This window comes from Larimichthys crocea, chromosome VI (assembly GCF_000972845.2).
Source record: "Larimichthys crocea isolate SSNF chromosome VI, L_crocea_2.0, whole genome shotgun sequence".
NCBI classification, from domain to species: Eukaryota; Metazoa; Chordata; class Actinopteri; family Sciaenidae; genus Larimichthys; species Larimichthys crocea.
The window spans coordinates 10790804-10811312 of record NC_040016.1 but is presented as its reverse complement, the minus strand read 5'-3'; the positions used below and the strand labels follow the sequence as shown (position 1 = coordinate 10811312).

General features: G+C 40.7%; 1 protein-coding gene across 3 annotated transcripts in view; it reads left to right on the top strand.

The window, feature by feature from the left end:
* bsnb (bassoon (presynaptic cytomatrix protein) b) overlaps window positions 1–20509 on the top strand; it is a 61899-nt gene that overhangs the window by 5447 nt on the left and 35943 nt on the right. For all 3 annotated transcript variants that reach the window (XM_027279749.1, XM_027279747.1, XM_027279750.1), the window contains exons 2-3: window positions 2289–2679; window positions 15177–15944. In XM_027279749.1, coding sequence (XP_027135550.1) covers window positions 2289–2679; window positions 15177–15944 — 1159 coding nt within the window. The remainder of the gene's footprint in view (window positions 1–2288; window positions 2680–15176; window positions 15945–20509) is intronic.

Sequence of the window (20509 nt, the reverse complement as noted above, 5' to 3'; positions counted from 1 at the left end):
AATCCCACACACTGGTCCTTTAAATGACATCCACTGGTTCCCTTTAATGTAGATGAGAAGGTCGATACCGCTCTCACGTCTGTACCTAATATCTTGTTTATTTCATCTGTACAAAAAATGAAGTGTACAAATGCCGTGTTGCATCGGGCTAGCTGTTCCTCCTTGTTTCCAGTCTTTGAGTCTGCTAAGCTAAGCTAACCAGCTGTACCTTCATGTTTATCGGATAGACACAAGAGTGGTATCGATCCTTACAACTCTCAGCAAGAGAGATATTTCTCAAAATGTTCAACAATTTCTTTAAGTGCCATTGGGATATTGTCACATGTATTATTGAGGCTGGGTAGACAATCTAACTCTTTCTTTTTGCTTCCTTACAATAGAAAGTTTCACAGGGAGCTCCCATTACAGAAGACTGGCAGCTTACAAACCCTTCACTATCCCCTTTGTGATAAAGAAAAGCAATTTGTAGTGCTTGAAACACAAAGCCACAAGTTGTTCTCTGTGGTTTCCCGTTCGCTGATGGATGAGAATATCTAAAGAAATCTTCTGAAATGATTTCTTCCGGTTTAAACTCGTTTTTTTTTTTTTTGAGTATCATTAAACCCTGCCTGAGGCTTTGCATAAATCATAAGATACTCAACTTTTCTGTGTCTTTGCCATTCAAGTGATAATTATTATGTTAAAATACCTTCCATATCTTGTGAAGACACCAGGTAGATTTACCACTCTGTATCAGTGGTCAGTAGCTTTAGAAATATCCAAAGTCTAGTTTAGCCTCAGAGTGAGAGTGGTAGTCTAGCACACTGTCAGGCCTGTGTTGAATTTCAGCTGGAACAGCCTGGTAATAGTTTGAAAAGTGCAGGTTTTTCCTGATGGGTTCACTTTGGTGAACGCAGGACTCCTGTTTAGAGCTTTGTCGCAGCTCAAGTCATCAACTGTGACTCATAATTGCTAACTTGCTCTATTTTAATTTCTTTATTCCTCCCACTATTCTCTCACTGTGGGTGCAGAGCTACTGCCGAGACTCTTGGAAGGTGACGCGCATGACAAAACAGGGTCTAAGTTGTTATGACAGTGGAAATCCTTCATTCCTATTTAACTACGGGCGCTAAATGCCCAAGGGCCTAAATGAGCAAGAAAAGCAAAAGTTGACAATGCTGTTGTCTGATACATTACCTTTGTTCCACCCTAAACACATCACAGAGACTAGTACAGCTTCAAACATTGAAAACAAGCCACAAGGAGCACTTCACAGAAACTGATAGAGGCAATATAAAATATTCAACATATGCCTCTCTGTTGGCCAATGTTTTGAGTAGTCTGATATCACAGTATGAATAACAATAAAATCTTTTAATGGCATGTGGACCTAGTACATCTCATCTGCTGTGGAGCTCCAAAATATACTATACCACTCAAGAAGAAGTGCTGCTCCTTGTTGAAATTAAGTAGAGATTACTGGTATACAGTAAGCCACACATATTTACAGCGCAGTGTTAAAATGTTACATGGTCTGCAAACCCTCAATCACAAACTCCATCTACTCCTTACTTATTTTACCATTGTTCTTTTCTCTGCTCAAATCAACCCCCTCAGTCTTTCCCTCAGTTACACTTAAACGGTTTCTGTGGTTACGTTTTATAGGGACAAAAGAAAAATGAAGGTGGAAAAACTTTGTGTGTTTGTTCATGTGTGTTAATGTAAGAATAAGAAAGAGTGAGTAGGATTCAAAGGTTTTAGTTGTCACGTACATAAAACATGTGCGGTGTCCTGAACATACCGATTAATTAAGAATCAGAAAAAAGAAATATGATACCAAATAATAAATGTATGTCAAAATGTACATATGGCAACAGTAGACAAACTGTAATTACACATTGTATGTTTGAATGCAAAAAGAAATCTACGACTGCAGCCGTTTGTGCAGATTTTGTTCTGTTCTGTTTCTGTTTTAATTCAATGAATAAATAAAAAACAATAAAAGTTCATTCTTGACTTTGGAAATAGTAGTTTCACAAAGTAAACCTGAGCTCAAGGTCCCTTTTTTATTTTTCTGCCGCTTTCAACCACATCTCACAGCCTTTCCCACAACAGGAGAACAAAGCATGAACAGCTGAACAAAGACAGTGAGATGTGGTTAAAACTCTCTAGATAAACCTAGTAAGTTGACCTTGAGTTAAGACTCTTTATATATTATGTATGTATTCTATAGCCAATGTTTAGTTTAGCTCCTTTTGTCAAATCAGCTCTAATATCCACTTTTGTGTTCTCTTTATCGTCTCTAATAGAGCACCTCCGTCAGACCCAGGACCTAAAGCAGGAGTCCAGAGTGGTCATGGTACTGGGGACAGGTTGGCCTCCCATGTCACCCATCAGCATGGCGCACCTCAAGGAGGACAGGGCCAGGGTCATGTGTCCAGGAAGAGTCTGCAGGTGGATGTGGGCAGCAGCAGAACTGGGAGGTCCCCTTCTGTGTCGCCGGACCGAGGCAGTGTCCCCACTTCCCCTTACTCTGTGCCACAAATTGCACCCATGCCCAGCAGCAAATTGTGCCCCGTCTGCAAAACAACCGACCTGATGGGCACCGGGGATGACAAGCCGAACTTCAACACCTGCACGCAGTGCCACTGCATGGCGTGCAACCAGTGTGGCTTCAACCCCAACCCTCATCTCACAGAGGTAAGCAGAGCTCCTTATATGAAAGGAGAATACCATTTTTTATTATAGGGAAATGTTTCTATTTTTCAGTTCTTCAGGTATAGTATAGATGCTATGCACATGAAGTCACTGCTGTCACTCTGTACTGAGTTGCAGAGTTCTGCAGTGGAACATTCACATGGAAAACAAAAACATCTAAAACAGTGTTAAAATGGTAAAAAAAAAGGTTTTGTGCAATCGACTGCACAAACAGATTCAGAATTAATTCATGCGTACGGTATTATAGACTGTCTGAAGGCTTAAGAGAAGAGGAGGAATGTGGCGGTCGTGTTACGTTAACTTACCAAGCACAGGATCTTCTAACTGAAACATGTTGAAAACCCGTTCACAGACATTACAGATCAGGCTGATGAACCAGGTGTTTTCAAACTCTGTTTAGTGTAGCATCATTTCCTAAATATGAAGCTACATACATAAACATCTATCCATTATCTGTGATTGCTTATCCTCATCAGGGTCACGGTGAGGCTGGAGCCTATCCCAGCTGACTTTAGGTGAAAGGCGGGGTACATTCATAAACATATTAGTCACTATGCAAATTGACTGCTTGGTCCAGTTGCCTCAATTTTTTCAAGATATCCATTTGGTTTCCTTTCCATTTGTATAACAGCTCTACCCATTCATAGCATTGACAACGGGAGGTGGTGGCGAGGGAGGTGGTATTGTGTGAAATGCGTCAGTGCATGCCGTATATATGCGGCGTCTTGATGGAGTATATTAACAGGAATACAAAGTCTCCTATAGCAAGTGAGTAATGGTGGTGATGACTATTGTCATCACGTTGGCTGTGACCTGCTCGCAGGCCGGATTGCACCAACTGAGTGAGACTAAGCGAGGATGTGAATTAGTGGCTGTAGTCGAGAGCTGTGATCATCCTAGTTCTAGCAAACTATTCGCCTTGTTTTATGAAGTGTTTAACGATCAGTCGGACTCATGATCTTTCATCCCTGAAGACCTGGCTTATCACACAATTCTTAGCCGAAGTGCCCTGTCACATATTGGTCACTTATTATTAGGTGTAATGGATCTTAGGCCCTTATCTTGAGAAGTGCTGTGTTCTTTTATAGCTGGTGTTACAAAGTAAACGCACATTGCACTTGAACAAAGCTGTATCCAGCCTTTCTGACAGGCACTGGTGAGCATCCAAAGCTTTTTATAACACCACTGAACACAGCGCATGACATCTCTCCATCATTCACAATCATTCATATGCATCTAAACAGTTATCTCTGCTAACAGGTAGCTGAGAAAGACTATTGCCTTCATCTTAAAATAAAAACACTTGCCTAATTTGAATTAGGCTATGCTTCACTGTTACTGTGAGTCAAGTGTGGCTGTGTCATCTGTCACAAAGTTTCACATTAACTCCAGTGAGTCATGTTGCAAATTGCAGCCAAGATGCACTGTCAGTGAAGCTAGCCTTCAGGCTATCCGAGCAACTGTAGCCTGAATAAATACCAGGATTTAGGGAGTAAAATGTTCAGTTTTTGAACTGTAGACATGTGCATATAAATGTCTTACTTGCATGAGCGCACATTTGTGTGTGTGCGTGAGACGGGGGCTTCTGCAAAAGTTGGAAGGAGGAAGTCGTAGGAGATGGAAGGACTAGGAAGAGATGCATGGAGCAAAGTGGAGACAGACAGTAAAGAATAGATCGTGGCAGGGAGTGAAGGAGAGCATGGCAGTAAAGAGAACTGCGGCGGTGGATGTTAGGGGTATTTTTCAGCTCAGCCTTGGTGAGCTTGTCAGATGCTGACAGGGAGAGAGACACGGAGGGAAAGCGCTCAGCCTCTGGAGACCTGAAGATTTACCCCCCTAACCTACTTAGCATGGATTGGGCTTTTGCCTCGCTGCAGCAGATCTAACACAGCCTTATCAGTGAAACTGATGATGGCCACGGTGCTGCCGATCAAGGTGGCGATAGCAGTGAAGATGGCGATGACTGGAATTACGATGGATGGCGAGGACGGACTACTGGCTTTCCAGAAAAGCTGGAGTGGGAACTCTTGAGCAGGGCATAAAGTGGAGAGAGACTCAGGATATAGAAACTTGTTTTTGTTGATAAATAGAAAGATGTCACCTTTTATTTTAAAACTCATTATTGCAGATCAGGGATTCTGTCTTAAAAAAACAACACAGGCTCAGTCTGGGTTCGTCTTTGTGAGAGATGTGTCTCTGTTTACAAATTGTTGACAGACACTGATTGAACTGTCCCAGATTATAGGGATAATATGAGCAAAATCTGTTATTGAAGAGGATTTCCCCGCAAATTACAGAGAGATGGCTGCTGATTAAAGCGTTGATAACCAAGGGCAATTCCATATTTGGATATGTTAGATTATGCTTATTCACCACAAAATCCCGAATGGTATCTCCAGTCCAGAATCAAAAGAATAAATTAGAGCAGTTTTCAGCAAGAAGCTGCCTTATCAGTTCAGTTTCTCATGGAGATAATCCCTGTTCATGTTGGATTATTTGAGGATAACAATTGACAACAATTGTTGAAATACAAGTCGGAGCTGTGTTAAACAACCTGCTGATGGGAATGCAATTTAGAGAGATGTAAACAGCGAGCAACAAATAGATGCTATATGCCACAGTCTGTTACAAGGCTGTCAATCAAGCTGAGATGCCGCGATTTATTTAGAAACGTCGGCTGAGCGATCATACACATGAGCTTGTGTGTACGTGCGCACATGTGATCATGTAATGACGTAATTGACAGCAAGATCATTTTTAAAAAAAACATTTCTTGGTGTGAAAAAACGGAGGTGTTGGGTTAATAACGTCGTGATGAGGGAAGGAGAAAGCCGGAGGAAGTCAGACAAACGAGACAAAGACAAACTCGGAGACGGAGAGTCAAACAACAGGGAACAAGAGCTCAGAGAGAGTGAAAGTACCACAGACACCCTCCCCTTTCCCCGACAGTTCTCTCCCACCATCATACAGGGGAACATCTGCTTTATAATTGGTCCAATTTCTATTTATAGAGCCTACCCTCCTTCTGTCTGCAAGGATGGCCTGGTCCCGAGAAAGCCACAGCAGAAAAAAAGAGGGAGAGTGTGGTAGCAGGGGGGAAACAGAACAGGAGAGAAAAGCTTCACCATAAATTTACTGCAATAGACAGAGTGTACATACTAACACTATGCAACGCTACATCCCTGAATCTCATAATTCTGGCGCACTTTGGAAAACATAGCCTTGTCTTAATTTATTTGGTGTGTTTCCCTCGTGATGAAGGCACCACCAGTGCCAAAACACCGGTGATGGATCTGAAAAGGTTCTTTGAACAAGACACCTGAAACAACGACTTTTTAATGCTTTTGTTTGAAGAGTGCCTTGAAACTGCCTTTTTCACTTTTAACCAACAATCCCACGAGCCGAAGAACAGTTTTAACAAATGCTCCCACACAAAAGACTGCAGAGGCGCTCTATATATCTCATCCTCCCTGATAAAAAAAAAAAAAAAAAAAAAAAAAAAAAAAAAAATGAGGTAGGTGGCTTCAGTTGACAGTTGCACTAGATAGATTTAGCAACCATACAACAGAATCTATTTTGACTCCAAAACACACATTTCTACATTTTAAAATGTCCTAACACGAGTTAATGTGGACACTTTTATTCAGAAACGTATTAATATGTTGTCATTTAATGTGCTAATCAACCATCTTATACTGACGATGAATTACATGATTACACATCGCTCGTTATCAACCAGTTCCACTCAGCTCTATGGAAAACTTTAGCCTCTTTTCAGCTCATTGTTTTTTGTTTAATGACCCACAACTTAAATGTTTTTTGCTCAGTCCCCTCCATTTCCAGATGTAGCAGGCATCATTTCCACAAAAGAAAAAACCCTCAGATAAACCTACTGTTCTCTCCTTGGCCAGCAACAAATATCCGATGTTAGCGAACATGGTGGAACAGCAGCTCAAGAGGCAAATATTCCCCTCAGGGGTTGATTGAAAACAAAGCTAAAGGCAGAGTGAATATTTGACTTGCATTTGTCCTGTGGCCAGAAACACAACTTCAAATGAATACTAATGCTGTTCTCTGAGTTTGCTAACGAGTTTGCCACAACAAGTTCTATAAGGTGTTATAACCTTACGTCAGTGTTTGTTGTGCTGCCCCCAAGTGTTTAAAAAAAACCCATCACTGCTGCTTTATGGTTGTTCTTCCCGGGTAAATTTAGATCTCTGAGTGCAGCCATAAATAGTTATCCACCAGCACTCTTTTTGTAAAAGAGGTTTTTTTTTTTTTAGCTGTGACTAGTAGATAGTATGAATCACTCTGTTGGTCGGTCAGTCAAATGTTTCCGTCCCCTCTTACCACAAAAAATAACTCTACATGTACAGCTGTGGGATACTTATGCTGAGATACCTCTAGGTTTCACAGTTAGAGACAGGGCTGCTTTAGCTTAGACTTCAATGTTGCCCAGATTCTGATCCCAAGACCCACAATTGATTTTCTCCAGCTGCTACAATAACACCATCATGGGTGAACAAGCTGTCCATAGCGTCATAAGTAAACATGCTGTTATGTTTTCAAAGTGTACTTGAAAGAAACTTTGTAGGTTGTGAGTGTCTCAGGTACAGTATTGATCTTAGTTTGAACTTAAAACTCTTCATGTCTTGCCTCAAAACCGAGAGCACCTTGAATTGTGGTACAGCATACTGTTTGTATAAGTGACCATATTTATCCTCGGCCCTACAAGTAAGAATTAAGTGAAAAATAAATATAAACTAAAATGATGTGGTCATATCATTGAAGGATAAGTCCATTATAGCCAGAGCCTGGTTCTTAATCCCCTCAAATTAATTCAAATATTTGACATTAGTCATCTCTAATCCCCCTCTAACTTTGATTATGTAACCCAAGAGATTCAAAGGCATTCAGATCTGGCAAAGTGGAAGACAATGAGGTTGTTATGTGTATCTCTCACTAATATTGGCTTGAGCGTCACATGTCATGATGGCATGGGTGGCCATGGGTGATGTGGTACTAAGCAGCGCGTGCTGGAAGAATAAAAGAGTTACTAAATATATTCTGAACCGACGTTTAATCATTTTGTTTATGAGACCAGCTGTTCACGTCAAGGGTTTTGCAGGAAAATAGGCAGTTTAATTATTTCTGAGGACAAAGAGGACCAGAGTTTCACTCTTGTTTTCCTACCAACAAGAAAGTAATAGTGAGCGTGACGTTTTTTTTGTGTTAACAATTGAGGCTTCAGAATGAATGACACACGTTAGATTAAAAAGGTTTAAAAGGTTTTTAATCATGTGCATGAGAATGCACATATATTTTCAATACCTGAACAATCCTAGATGACCCCGAATGATTTGGAAATTACATTTATAGGTTTTCTTAACAAGAATTATTAATAAACAATACAAGAATCAAAAAAATAATAATAATCTGTCCCTACAACTTTTAGAAATCTCTAATCCTAAATGAATCATATAAATTTACTTCTTACTAAACATACAATTTATGTTAATAAATAACCACATAGAAAAAGTCGTATTCTGGTGGCAGTGTTTCACACTCTTGTAATTTAAAACCCAGTCTGTGACTGCACCAGGATGTAGTCACAGACTGGTGCTTTAAGTGGACAAACAGTGTGAACTGGGTCAGGAATCCAGCTGAGACACTACATGCTGAATTTTGCATATACCAAAATATTTTGCAATGAGAACTGCCAGAGACTAAATCTGGGACACTGGTTTAATTATTACACTATAGCTCACTGCATTTAAAGTCCCATCTCACTGTAGTCAGCTGAGCTGTGCTCTCCAACAAGGAATAATAATCATCACATCTTGTCTAAATTTAGATGCCGCACCCAAGTTTTTTAGTAGTTAGTAGTCCATTTTCCTCACCTACCTTCTGTAATACAATAAGACAGGCCAGAAGCATTCATAGCTCACTTCTTGCACCATGGTGACAGTAGTTTGTATGCAACTCATGAATTAACCAAACTGTATCTGAGAGTTGTTATTTGACAGTTTAGATTATTTGTGTATCAGAACAGCAGCATCACTATCTTGTGATTTGTTTATTTATATATTTTACGTGTGTGTTTTAGGTCAGAGAAGCTACTTAGCACTCAATTTTTAGGGCATTCTACTATCTTCATCATTAGGGATGTTTTTTTACGTAAGTGATCAGACCAAAATAAAATGTCCAAAACAAAAACAGCTGATATCTGTACTTGTCTCCAAGTAAATTAATTCAGTTTATGTTACTGAGACTGTATCAGAAAAGCATGGTTATGTTAATGTTTAAAATTTCGGGGGGTGTGTATTACTGTTTTGTTGTTGGCAATACACTGTAGTACAAATACAGACTCAAAGGTCTGTGACACCGTCTCAACAAAAACTGAAGCTGCATCTCTTTTGCAAGGATACAGTATTGTATTTCTTTGCATTACACTGTGCAGGTGTTTATTACTTTGTATCCATCTCCTGTATATCAAGATATAATGTTACAGACCACTCTGCACTACCTTAATAACACCATGTCTCCTTCTGTGCCTGACACTGCACCAGCACACCTGGTGAGAGACATCAGTAAACAGCATGAGTAGAAATTTAACAGTGATTTCTCCCTCAAGCACTAATAATTTCTACCATACCGCGAGTAAAACAGCTGGGTTTTTTTTTATTGAGATTGTACTTGTGTAGTTGTTTGTAAGACTGTCTGGTTGTGAGTTGAGCAGAGGCAGAAAGAGACAAATTGACAGAGAGAAGGAGAGAGAGAGAGAGAGCGGGAGAGAAAGAGAGAGGCATTGCGAGGAATTTCAATTTCTTTTGGCCCAATTTGCAAGGAATTGATGAACCGCTGCATTCCAAGCATCCTGAGCCCCAAACTGCAGTGCTCAGCTGCTGTACGTACTGCATGGTGATACCGCATTATGATCTTCGAGACGGAGCTTCTTTCTTTGCCTGCATTCTTGTTCGGTTGAAGTTTGATTCTGTCTCCGAGCGCGCTCCTTACCTAACTTTCCTGGGGAATGATGGAGAGCGTGATGTCTCACACCTGTCAACAATGCAAACTGGAGAAGAAAAAGTAGGAAACTTTCTGCACCTGTGTGATGTATGCAGTGTTACATCTCCTTTTGTGTGACAGTGTGTGTGTGTGTGCGTGTGTGTGTGCGTGTGTGTGTGTGTGTGTGTGTGTGTGTGTGTGTGAAGCAAAAATCCCTTCTAACTTCCCCCTTAGCTCTCATCGTTTTTTCTTCTACTCTTCACACTTTATTTATTTATTTTTATGATTTAGAGGTTGTTGTTGTTTTTTTTTTTTAGGCCAGTGCTGCAAAAATACTTAACTCTGTTACTTAAAGCCACAAGTTGTGATCCACACGTAAACAAATCATCGTCAACTGGACTGTAATGTACTATCAGTTTAACTTACTGACAGGTTATTTATTGTTATAAATGGAGTAACTCTCGACTGCATCTGAGGTATTTTTGTTTCTGATTCACGCAAATTTCATCCGTAAATGCAAGAGGTAACTTGTTGATATTTACAAGCATGATCAGGAAAAAAATCACACAAAATGCTGTTTTTCTCTCTCTTATTCAAACTCTGTAAATATCCCTAAATGTATGCTCAAAAACTGATTTGGTGGGTCTTTAAGTAAAAACTAGCAATATCACAGTAAACAAAAAATGACATGATTAAGGCTAAGTCATAAAATAAACCCCAGATAAATAAAGGCAATCATAGACTAATAAAATAAAGCGATGAAATGCTGTTAAATATGATGCTACTAACAGTTTTAGCAGGAAAAACACTAATAACATTAACAACAATCTGTTCTATTCAAGTGTCCCAGTAAGACACTGAGCATTGACAGTCCCAGGACCCTGCAACTGATTAATTTTATTATTTATACCTGTGTATTCCTACTGTGACATGTCAAAATGACTTCTGTATTGCTGCACATTTTTGTGTTGTATTAACTAAGACATGCATCAAATTTAATAAACTCATGACTTGGATCAAGGTTCGTTCTTGACCTTGAAGAACAGTTGAGAGAAACGCTGGAACAGCTACGAGCTGCAGCTTACTAAGTATCTTTACGAGTATCTTTAGGTTTCTAACTCTAATTGGATTATAAAAAGTTGGGATGAATTGTACATTGAAAACAATAAATCAATTATACAAATAATCTCTAATCAGTCATATTAAATCATCCTTAGTTGGAGCCTTAGTTGATATGATCAATAATAATATCAGCTGTTACTCAAATCGGCCTAAAACTCAAAATGTAAATATGCGTGTGTTACCAAGGATGCTTCGCTCTCATTATTTGATCCATATCCAAGTCTCTGTGGGCCCTTGCTGTTAAAAGGTTCTATTTCTGGCAGCAAGTCATCGTTCTCCATGAAACCATGGTGCTTGGCATCCTGTTGGCAGACGCTGAGTTCTCGCAGAACTGTGGGCTCCGGTCCCGGCTTATGACCTTTGACGTGTGTCATACCATTGAACACACACACATACACACACACACATCTAGCAACCCAAGGCAGGAATTGGATCCATGTATGAAATAAAGACCGGATGAGAGACATCAAAAAATGTATACTTGAGACGGAGATGGAGGAAGAGAGTTAGAGGCAGTGATGTGACGAGAGAGATGCAGATAAGAAGGAGAAGTAAAGATGGGGGAAAGAAGAACAAGATGCAGGGTTGTAACAGAGAAGGAGGGCGGTAGACAGAGTGTGCAGTGCGCTTGTTTTTTTGCTGATACAGATCAGATTTCATAAAGATCCACATGATTGCCTCATAACAAGAGGGACGCGGAGAGGAATGAGAAGGAGAGACGATGGCGGAGGCAAGCATAGACACGATGAAATTGATAAATAGCTGCTTGCCCTCCCCGCAGCTGCTTTCTTTGTTTTTCCGGTTTGTTTTTTTCCCCAATGGGCTTAATATGATTATCCCAACTCTAATTTGGAAAAACAAGGACAATAACAACGATGGAAAGAAGAGCCTCAGCTCGTGAGTCTCCTGACTGGATGAAGAGTCCTGTGCTGGATGGTGTTGTGTTGCTAAAGTGTTGGCTTATTTCACTGCCTACATTACTCTCACTGTCCCCAGAGTTCACCTCTGTTCCCGGCTTCTCAGTTTCTCTGATTGACAGTGAAAACCATGGCCTCATCACTACTTAGACTGGAGACTGGCAGGGGGCCAAGGTTAAGGCTTATCCTGTAACTTACTCTTTCTATACTGACTTACTGAATGATTTGAGGACGGAGGTGGAGTGGAACACTTTACAGCCGTGAACACTTTTGAATGGAAATATTACAAAACATACACAAGTACTTTAGAGATCTTGGTCAGTGGAAAAATATGTTTTTTTTTTTAAGATTATTTTTTTGCCCTTTTATGCCTTTAATGATAGTACAGCTGAAGATAGACAAGAGGCAGGGGGGCAGAGAGAGGGGGAATGACACGCAGTAAATGGCGGGCCAGCTGCAGCGAGGACTATGGCCTCTACACACGGGGCGGCCGCTTAACCCACTACGCTACCGACCGCCCTGAAAAATAAAGAAGAAAAAGAAAATTATATCTTGAATCATTATAACATTGTTTTTGCATGACATTAAAGAGTACCACCTCACCTTTGACCATACCCAACAACACCGCAGTGATCTCACGGCGTCCATGAGTACACCTGTACATCACTGCAACGCCTGATTTAGTGATAATCAGACTGTTTGACTGTTTGCGTTAGCTGATTAGCTGTTAGCCTATTTTTCTTTTTGGGCACTATTTTGTCCTAGTCACGTCATTTTCAGTCAGACCTGGAAGCTAGTTGATGTTTTCGATGATGTAAACCAGCTTACAACAATCCGTCAGTGGTATCTTGTCCACATTTTGTTTTCTGTCGATGCAATTTTATTATTGCAGCTAAGTAGCTAGCTAGTTGTTAAGGGCAAACACAGGCACACACAAGAATACACAATCACAAACACACCTGGAACACTGAAACTAATCTTTGTACAATCAGGATTTGATCCATTCAGGATCTTGGAAAGTCAAGACGACTGTAGGTGTAGGTGGAACCAGGGAAGTCTGGTTAACCAGGTTACTGTACCAACTATACCAATGTGGTCTTACATGTGCTCTGTGAGTCACACCTCAAGGTAATGTCAGGGCACACTGAGCACACCGAGTACATTTCAACATCACTTTATAAATGACGTCTACTGCTAGACCAGAAAAATTAACCTGGTTCCAGACCTCTGCATCAGTGGCCACATCTCGGTTTTCTCAGTAATTCAAATGGCGAATAATTATTAATGAATAATGAGGTGAAACAAAGTGGAAGTTCAGTCTTTTTTTTTATCAGGCTACCGCAAAATTAGACGTTATCAGCTGGGGTTCCAGTTTTAGCAGAGCTTCTTGTTAAAGTAAAAGCCAAAGCACAGCAGTGAGTCAGCGCTTTTCAGTATTTGGAGCAATACTACACTTTAGGTTCAGTGACTCATACTACTGTAGCTAAACTGTGAAGTGACACCTAGCCGACTAGTTTGTATAAAAAATACAGTAACACTGTTCTTAACAGATAATATACGGAGCAGTGCTCTTGGCATTTTGCAGTTAAAACCTAATTAAGAGGTATTACAGCAATTACAAGTGGTTACATGAACACAATTCAGCATACAATCTGCACACAGTCACAATTATTAAAAACAAACATATTTAAAGGACCTTTTAAATATTACTGTCCTTTTGTAGTATTAGTATAAAGGTTGGATCATATACTGCATGTAGAGAGTTTTTGAAATGGCAATATAGTATTGAACTCTAAAATGCAGGCCTTACAAGAATAATCAATCTTATTAGGATCATATACACAAGTTACTCATAGACCATGTGTATGTGTGAGTGTGTACGTGTTATCTGTGTGTTTGTCAGCTTGTGTGAGAATCAATCATGGCCGCAGGCTTGCAGAGACATTTGATTCCACGGGAGAAGTGAAGGGATCTTTCTGCATTTTCAGTCCTGGCTTTGGCAGCTCTCAGAGTACTGAAAACTCTCAGCTGAAGCTGAGCCACAATCTTTACGAATCCACCTTTAAAGGGAATTTTTACCCAAAGGTATAAAAGAAAATGCTTGCGGCCACGCCTTCCACCTCGCTCTTTGCGCCCCGGACCTCCAACTCTCATACGACCTTTTTCTGACTGCATTTATAATGCATTAAGGCATTATGTAATGACCACAAATCCAAGACAGCTACAATAGTGTGGCAGCTGTCAAAACACTGGGATGCCAATTACCAGGTATGGCCATGCGCCATCACTCTGGCGTCTTCCTGACTTTCACCTTCTTATGCGCCTATGCAGAGTAGAAAGAGAACAAGAAAGAAGATAGAAGAAGCAAAGACATAAACGAAATGACAACAGCAGGAGAAACAAGAGGAGAATGGTGGGAGGATTTTAATGAGAAAGGGAACATGTTGTGTAATGGGAGGGAATGGAAGAGAAAGCAAGAAGGGAAGCAGGCATTCTGAAAAGAGGCGAGGAAAGATACAAAATCAGGAGCAGTCATAATTTGTTGAAGATGTCCAGAGTTCACCGCGTTACTTTCCACACATTTGTTTACGGATGAATTATGTTTTCTGATAAATGCCCATGCGGAGGTTGGAGTGACGTTTAAATCCTTCCTCAATGATATATTTTACATCATTTACAGTTATTCATTTCATTCAATCGTTTTCCATACACAGTCTTTCCTATTCAGAGCAGGCTGAAGGCTATCCCTGCATTCACTGGATGAGGGGAAGGAAAAGCAAGCCAGTCCATCACATAAACAGACCAACACACTCATGTTCATATTCACACCCACAGGCAGTTTAAGAGTTTTTAGTTCGTGTTACTCGCATCTCTTTGGACAGTGGAAAGAAAGTGGAGCATCTAGTAGAAACCCAGGGGACTGCAAACACCAACAATCAACTATCTTTTTCTAAACATATCTTGACTCAGTGTATTTGAGTAATTCGCCCATTTTTCTTATCACATTTTTATCAGAGGAATAGTTTGACATTTTGGGGGATTATTCTTACTTGCCTTCTCGTCAAGACTGAGATCAGAAGACCTGAATGGTAATAGTAAGCATAATCTCTTATCTGTACAGTAAATGTAAAGCTATACAATCCAAAAACAGAAGGAAACAGCTACCCTGGCTCTATGCATAGGTTAAAAAGGTCTTTGTGTGATCTGTACAAAAACTCAAGTGTAAAAACAAGTTTTGTTTTTTGGGGGCGGTATGTGATGGACTATATCTTGGCTGGGTGCACAAACCTTCTCATGTAAGATGCAGACATGAAAGTGAATATGTATTTTTCTGATTATGTTAAACTACTTTTTTGATTCCCACCGTCATTTCTGTTCTGAACGATGTAGACTAGTTACATGGAGCTCATGGTCACTCTTTTTCTTTTGCAGGTTCAAGAGTGGCTATGTCTGAACTGTCAGATGCAGAGAGCGCTGGGGATGGACATGACCACACCACGCTCCAAGAGTCAGCAACAGATACACTCTCCTTCTCATGCAGCCAAACCAGAACTTAGCCCTTCAACTCAGCCTGCACCCCAGACACAGACCCCTCCTCAGACGCAGCCTGCAGCGCCTGGCCCTATCAAACAGACTGGTCCAGGTGGCCCAGGTCAACAACAAGTAAAGCTCCCTCCAGGGGCAGTCCCTCTCCCCGGCATGGCCAAGGCCCCGTCCCAGCCTGATCTGTCTCGCAGCTCTCCTGCACACCAACCGCCTAACCCCCGTCAAGACCAGACTCGCAGTGCGGGGAGTTCCCCTTCACGACAGCCCCCACCTCCAGAGCAGACTTTTGGAAAGTTGTTTGGCTTTGGTGCATCTCTTCTTAACCAAGCCAGTACTCTAATATCTGAGACTACCCAACCCCAACCACCACCCCCAAAGCCGGCCCCCAAATCAGGAGGACCTCCCGGTCCAGGGCCTGGGGCAAGTAAACCCTCAGGACCTCAGCCTGCACAACAAGGGCCTCGAGCCCCTGCTCAGCAGCAACAACAGCACGCTCCCCAGGACTCCTCTAAATCAAAAGCTTGTTGTCCTCTCTGCAAGACAAACCTCAACATTGGCAACACAGCAGAACAACCCAACTACAACACTTGCACGCAGTGCCACCAACAAGTGTGCAACATGTGCGGATTCAATCCCACCCCACACATAGTCGAGGTAAGCCTGATGTGTTTGGATGTGACAAAGTGTCATTTGGTCTGCAACGACTTCCAGACCTTAGATTCGCAAAATGAAATGATTTATTGACGTGTTTCTGTGAAAAATGCTGTGTCATAGTGCAGCTGAGCGGGTTCTGTTGTTACCCATTTGGGGGTGTCTGGTTTTGGAGTTAAAAGCTGCATTTTACAGAGCGTCCCTGTGTGCATGAATCAATTATTTGGCTTCAGGTGCTGTCAAATGGCGAACATTGCCCCTATTTGCTCCATCTCTGTGGTTCATCGGTCATGCCCAGTATTTTTTGAGTATATTTCTTTTTTCTTTAACACAGACTATCAAATAACTTTTCTGCAGAAGAATATTTACATTTATATGTTTTATAGCTTGTACACATGATTTATGTAAGCCAGCTTCTCTTTTCTCCTGCCTCCCTGTCTCTCTCTTTGTGTTTCTCAGCCGAGAGGACCTTCTCTCTTCTGCTCTGTCAGGGTCTTTCATGTAGTTAAGCAGAGTGTCCGGTCCAGGCTGTGACTCACCTCATCAGTGTGCACTTTACCCTGAAGCCACACAGAAATATATGACCAATCTACAGGAAACGGAGCCTTATCAAGTTCAATTTAATGGATAATCTTAGTATTGATTAGTCACATCTCGAGGTCAGCTGAGGGTGTATTCCTCCCTTAAGTGCCCCCTTGTCCTCCGTCATTCGGTTGGTAAGAGCAGGGACTTGCAGTGGCTTCCAGAGCCAGGCAATCACAGAGTTTAATTATGCAAATCAAGTCCAATTGAATGATAGCAGTAATAACAGGCTTTCTGCAGAGCGCTGGCTTTTTATGGGCGAGTCTTGTCTTCCCAGGCATCTGGTTGTCACAGGCACTAGCACAGGCCATTCATAGATCGCTATGGAAACACAGAGATAATTTGTTTGTCAGGCGTCCCTTTCATGCTCGGCTGCTAAGATGCTGGTAGTCAGTGTCCCAAAACTTTCAGACTGCTATTTCACGAGAGACCTTGTTTATTAGGTGTGTTGTGTTTCTCCTCTGCTAGTGACTCAATCCAGCATAAGGTGCATTCTCTCCAAACCTGTGAACAGTTTTTGTTGTCATTCCACGCGAGCTGGCAGGTTTGCTAGCACCAGAGTGGGTGAGAACCATTTGGACATGGTGTGAGGCTTTGTACTTTGAATCTAGGTTACTCAGCTTGATTTCCACAGCCTGTTTGGCACATTCTTCCTCCTCATCCACTCCTAATCTCTTCAAACTTTTCTGTTCCTGTTCTTTTCAGTGTTTTCATAAAGTGTCGCCGACAGAATTGCAATCATCCCTGTTTTCATGAGGGTGTGGTTACAACTCCTCAAAGTGCATCAATACCACATGTCACAGGTCTAGGCTGCCTGAGTATAAAATATAAAACTAGCTAGATGTTCTACATTTTTATTATTATCAACAAATACCTGGAAAAAACAAAACAAACAATACGTTAGTCCATCTTGCAGTATTTTCTGAATTCCCTGCATTGTCTGTGGCTCTCAGTTCATTGCTTGTTACTAAATTTAATATTTAAAAACAGGCGAACATGAATATATGATTTTATTTTCTAAAACAGCTGTGCTGTAGTTTTAGTTTTAGGTATAGTAAAGTAAAGTTGTAGAGTTGTCACTCTAGTGAGTATAAATACACCCAGTGCAATAGTGTTGCTCATTCATATGTTTCTTACAGTGTAAGTGGAGCTCTATGGCACAAAGAAACAACCTGCATCAGACTTTACTTGTTAGTAAAGTTTCTTGGTATTGTTAATAGTTAAATAGTTAAAACACAATGAACAGCAGTGGACTTCTCCTTAAAGCCTCGATTTTGTTGTTTTTACAGATTTTAATTTAAACTCAGCAACTCAGTTTTAACTCTTTTTTTTTAAAAAATATTAATCTTAATGATTAATAATGTGGATTATATGTCTCCATCTATCCAAAACTTGCCTTTTTTCCAGCTGCAAGACGAAACAATTTACACTAAACAAAGTCCTCCTGCGTCAGCTGAAGGAAATGCTTCCACTAATAGAAAGTGACAACGCAAATAGGGAGAAAATGCAAATGAGCTGCTGATTATTATTATCTAAAGTAATTAAAGCCATTAAAAAAACAAGAATAAATGGTTTAACTGCAGTGGCTATAAAAGAGTATTTACCCTTTTTCAGGTTTTATTTATTATTTGTTTTACCACGTTGAATGAGATTTTTATACACCAACAAAGGAAAATGCAGCACTAAAAGAAAAAACACAAATGTCTTTACAAATGAAGCTGAATTAATTACAAAGATACAATTCTGAAATTAAATGTTCATCGCCTTTACTATGTCACACCTAAAGCATCACTGTACAGAATTTTCTTTCTGTAACAGACTTTTATAAAAATGATCTTTAGCATTTGGAGATCAGAGAAAAGCAGGGAATACATTTTCGGTCACCCTGTGAGTGACACAATGCAGAATTCATTCAGAAGTAATTAGGCTGAGCTGTATCATATATATATATATATATAAAAAATCGTCAGCCCCTTTTTAATCTGCGATGAGACGGTGAGTGCCAGCGTCTATGCGAGAACGAGTGTAAGAACAGAGGAGGAGAGAAAGCAAAGAGGTGATAGATTGAGAGGGAGGAGGCGGAGGGAGAGAGTGAGAATGAGAGATAATGAGTGAGAGGAAGCCAACTGTTTGTTACGTTGCACAATATTTCACATCAATTAGTGCTGAAAGTCATGTGTGGCTCTGAGTAAATAAGATGTCCTTGTTTTGGGACTGTTTCCTCCCCCATTACTCTTCTCGAGGAGATTAAAACCAACCGTGTGTCATTGTACTCTCCCCAGAGTTTGGATGTAAATAGAACATAAAATATTTTCACAGGAGTGTCTAGCTGCTCAATCTAATTTACAGTATGCTGCATGTCAATCCTTATTCCTGATTCACTCTGTCTTTCTTCCCCTCCTTTCGCTAGCATGGGCTAGTCCAGCCTACTGAAACAGATATAGTCATGCCTTAGCTTTTCCTTGACTGTAAATACAGATGGAGGTGTGTTTGGCACAATGCGTTATGTTTCAGTTCCCAGCAGTCTCACTATAACATTATTCTTCCATTGCCAGTTTTCCCATATGCCTTTTCATTTCATTTCCACGGTTGTGCAGGTGCACTAATCTGACTGTGTGTCTATTATTATGATATAGAAGTGTGCCCTGTTAGAAATGAGGCGCAGACTCTGAGTGGATCATTAGTGAAAGGGCTGAATTTCTCACAGAACTGTAGAAAAAAGTGTAGAGAAACAGAAAACATAGCTCATCAATAATTCACTGAGGGAGAACATTATAAATAGTTCATGCAGTGTGGAGCAGTGAGCGAGCTGTGTTTGATTCCTCGTGTCACAGTGGGTCAGTGTGTGTGTGTTGATGCCTGTGTGTATGCATTGTGCATGCATGTGTGTCAGGGGAGAAATGCATACGTGCAGGTGCATGTTGGCTTTTAATGCAGGCGTCTGTTTGTATGAGGCTCCAGAGCAGATTGTGTTACTGCTGTTCTTAAAATGACAAAAAAACTCTACTTACTCTTTCAGAGCATATATTTGGTCCCTTACATCAAATATATACTTTAACTTTTTTGCCTCTCCAGCCGAAACATGCCTTTTTAACTTCTAAATAAGACTATCCTCCTCTAAAACAGGGGTTTTCAAGGCCAAGGCCCCTGTAGCTGATAGAGATGGAGCAGGGACCTCCTACTGTACTGTATAATACTGTGTTATACATTAAACTCTGCTACAATAATGTGTAGGGCTGCCTATAGTGCCGTGAATACCTTGTAATTTCTTATCATTGTGCGTACAACAATGAGCTATTAGAATAATAGCTCTCAGCTCTCAGTCTCTTTGAAAGTAAATCCAAATATGAGATAATTCTCTGACTATTTTCAGGTTTTTCTCTTTCGTTTGCACTTACCTGTAGCTGCCAAGTCAGCAGCAGTTGTAGCATGGCTGATGTCATGTGCATTAGCCTCGCCAGCTGCACTTTCGCTGACGGTCTGTAAGGTCAAGGGTGTGTTAGAGGGTGCGCTCGAGAAGCTCTAAAATATTCCATTGCGGCTCACAACAAGGTTTGTACACTTGTGATAATAATACAGCCAACTGGCAAATAACAAGCCCTAAAATTCTGAACAAACCTCAATTTAAAAGTCCAGCGTGTGAGATTTAGTGACATCTAGTGGTGTAGTTGTGGACTGCAACTCTCTCATTTCCCCCGTCACTTCCTAACTAGGCCACAGAATGTGCTAAAAACATGGAGGCACAATGTAGAGTCAGTGTTTGGCTTGTCCCTTTCGGGCGACTGCAGGAATAAGGAGCTTTAACATGGAAGAAGCATGATTATACAGTACACACTTAGTTATGCATATCGTATTCTACTGCTGCCATATTCTATAAATAGAGCACCCTAAAGACACTGGGGCATTAATATATCATGTTCTAGTGATGTCAGCAAAGTAACGTTCAGCTGTGACCTATACTGGCTCTGGTCCTCGGTCATAAATAT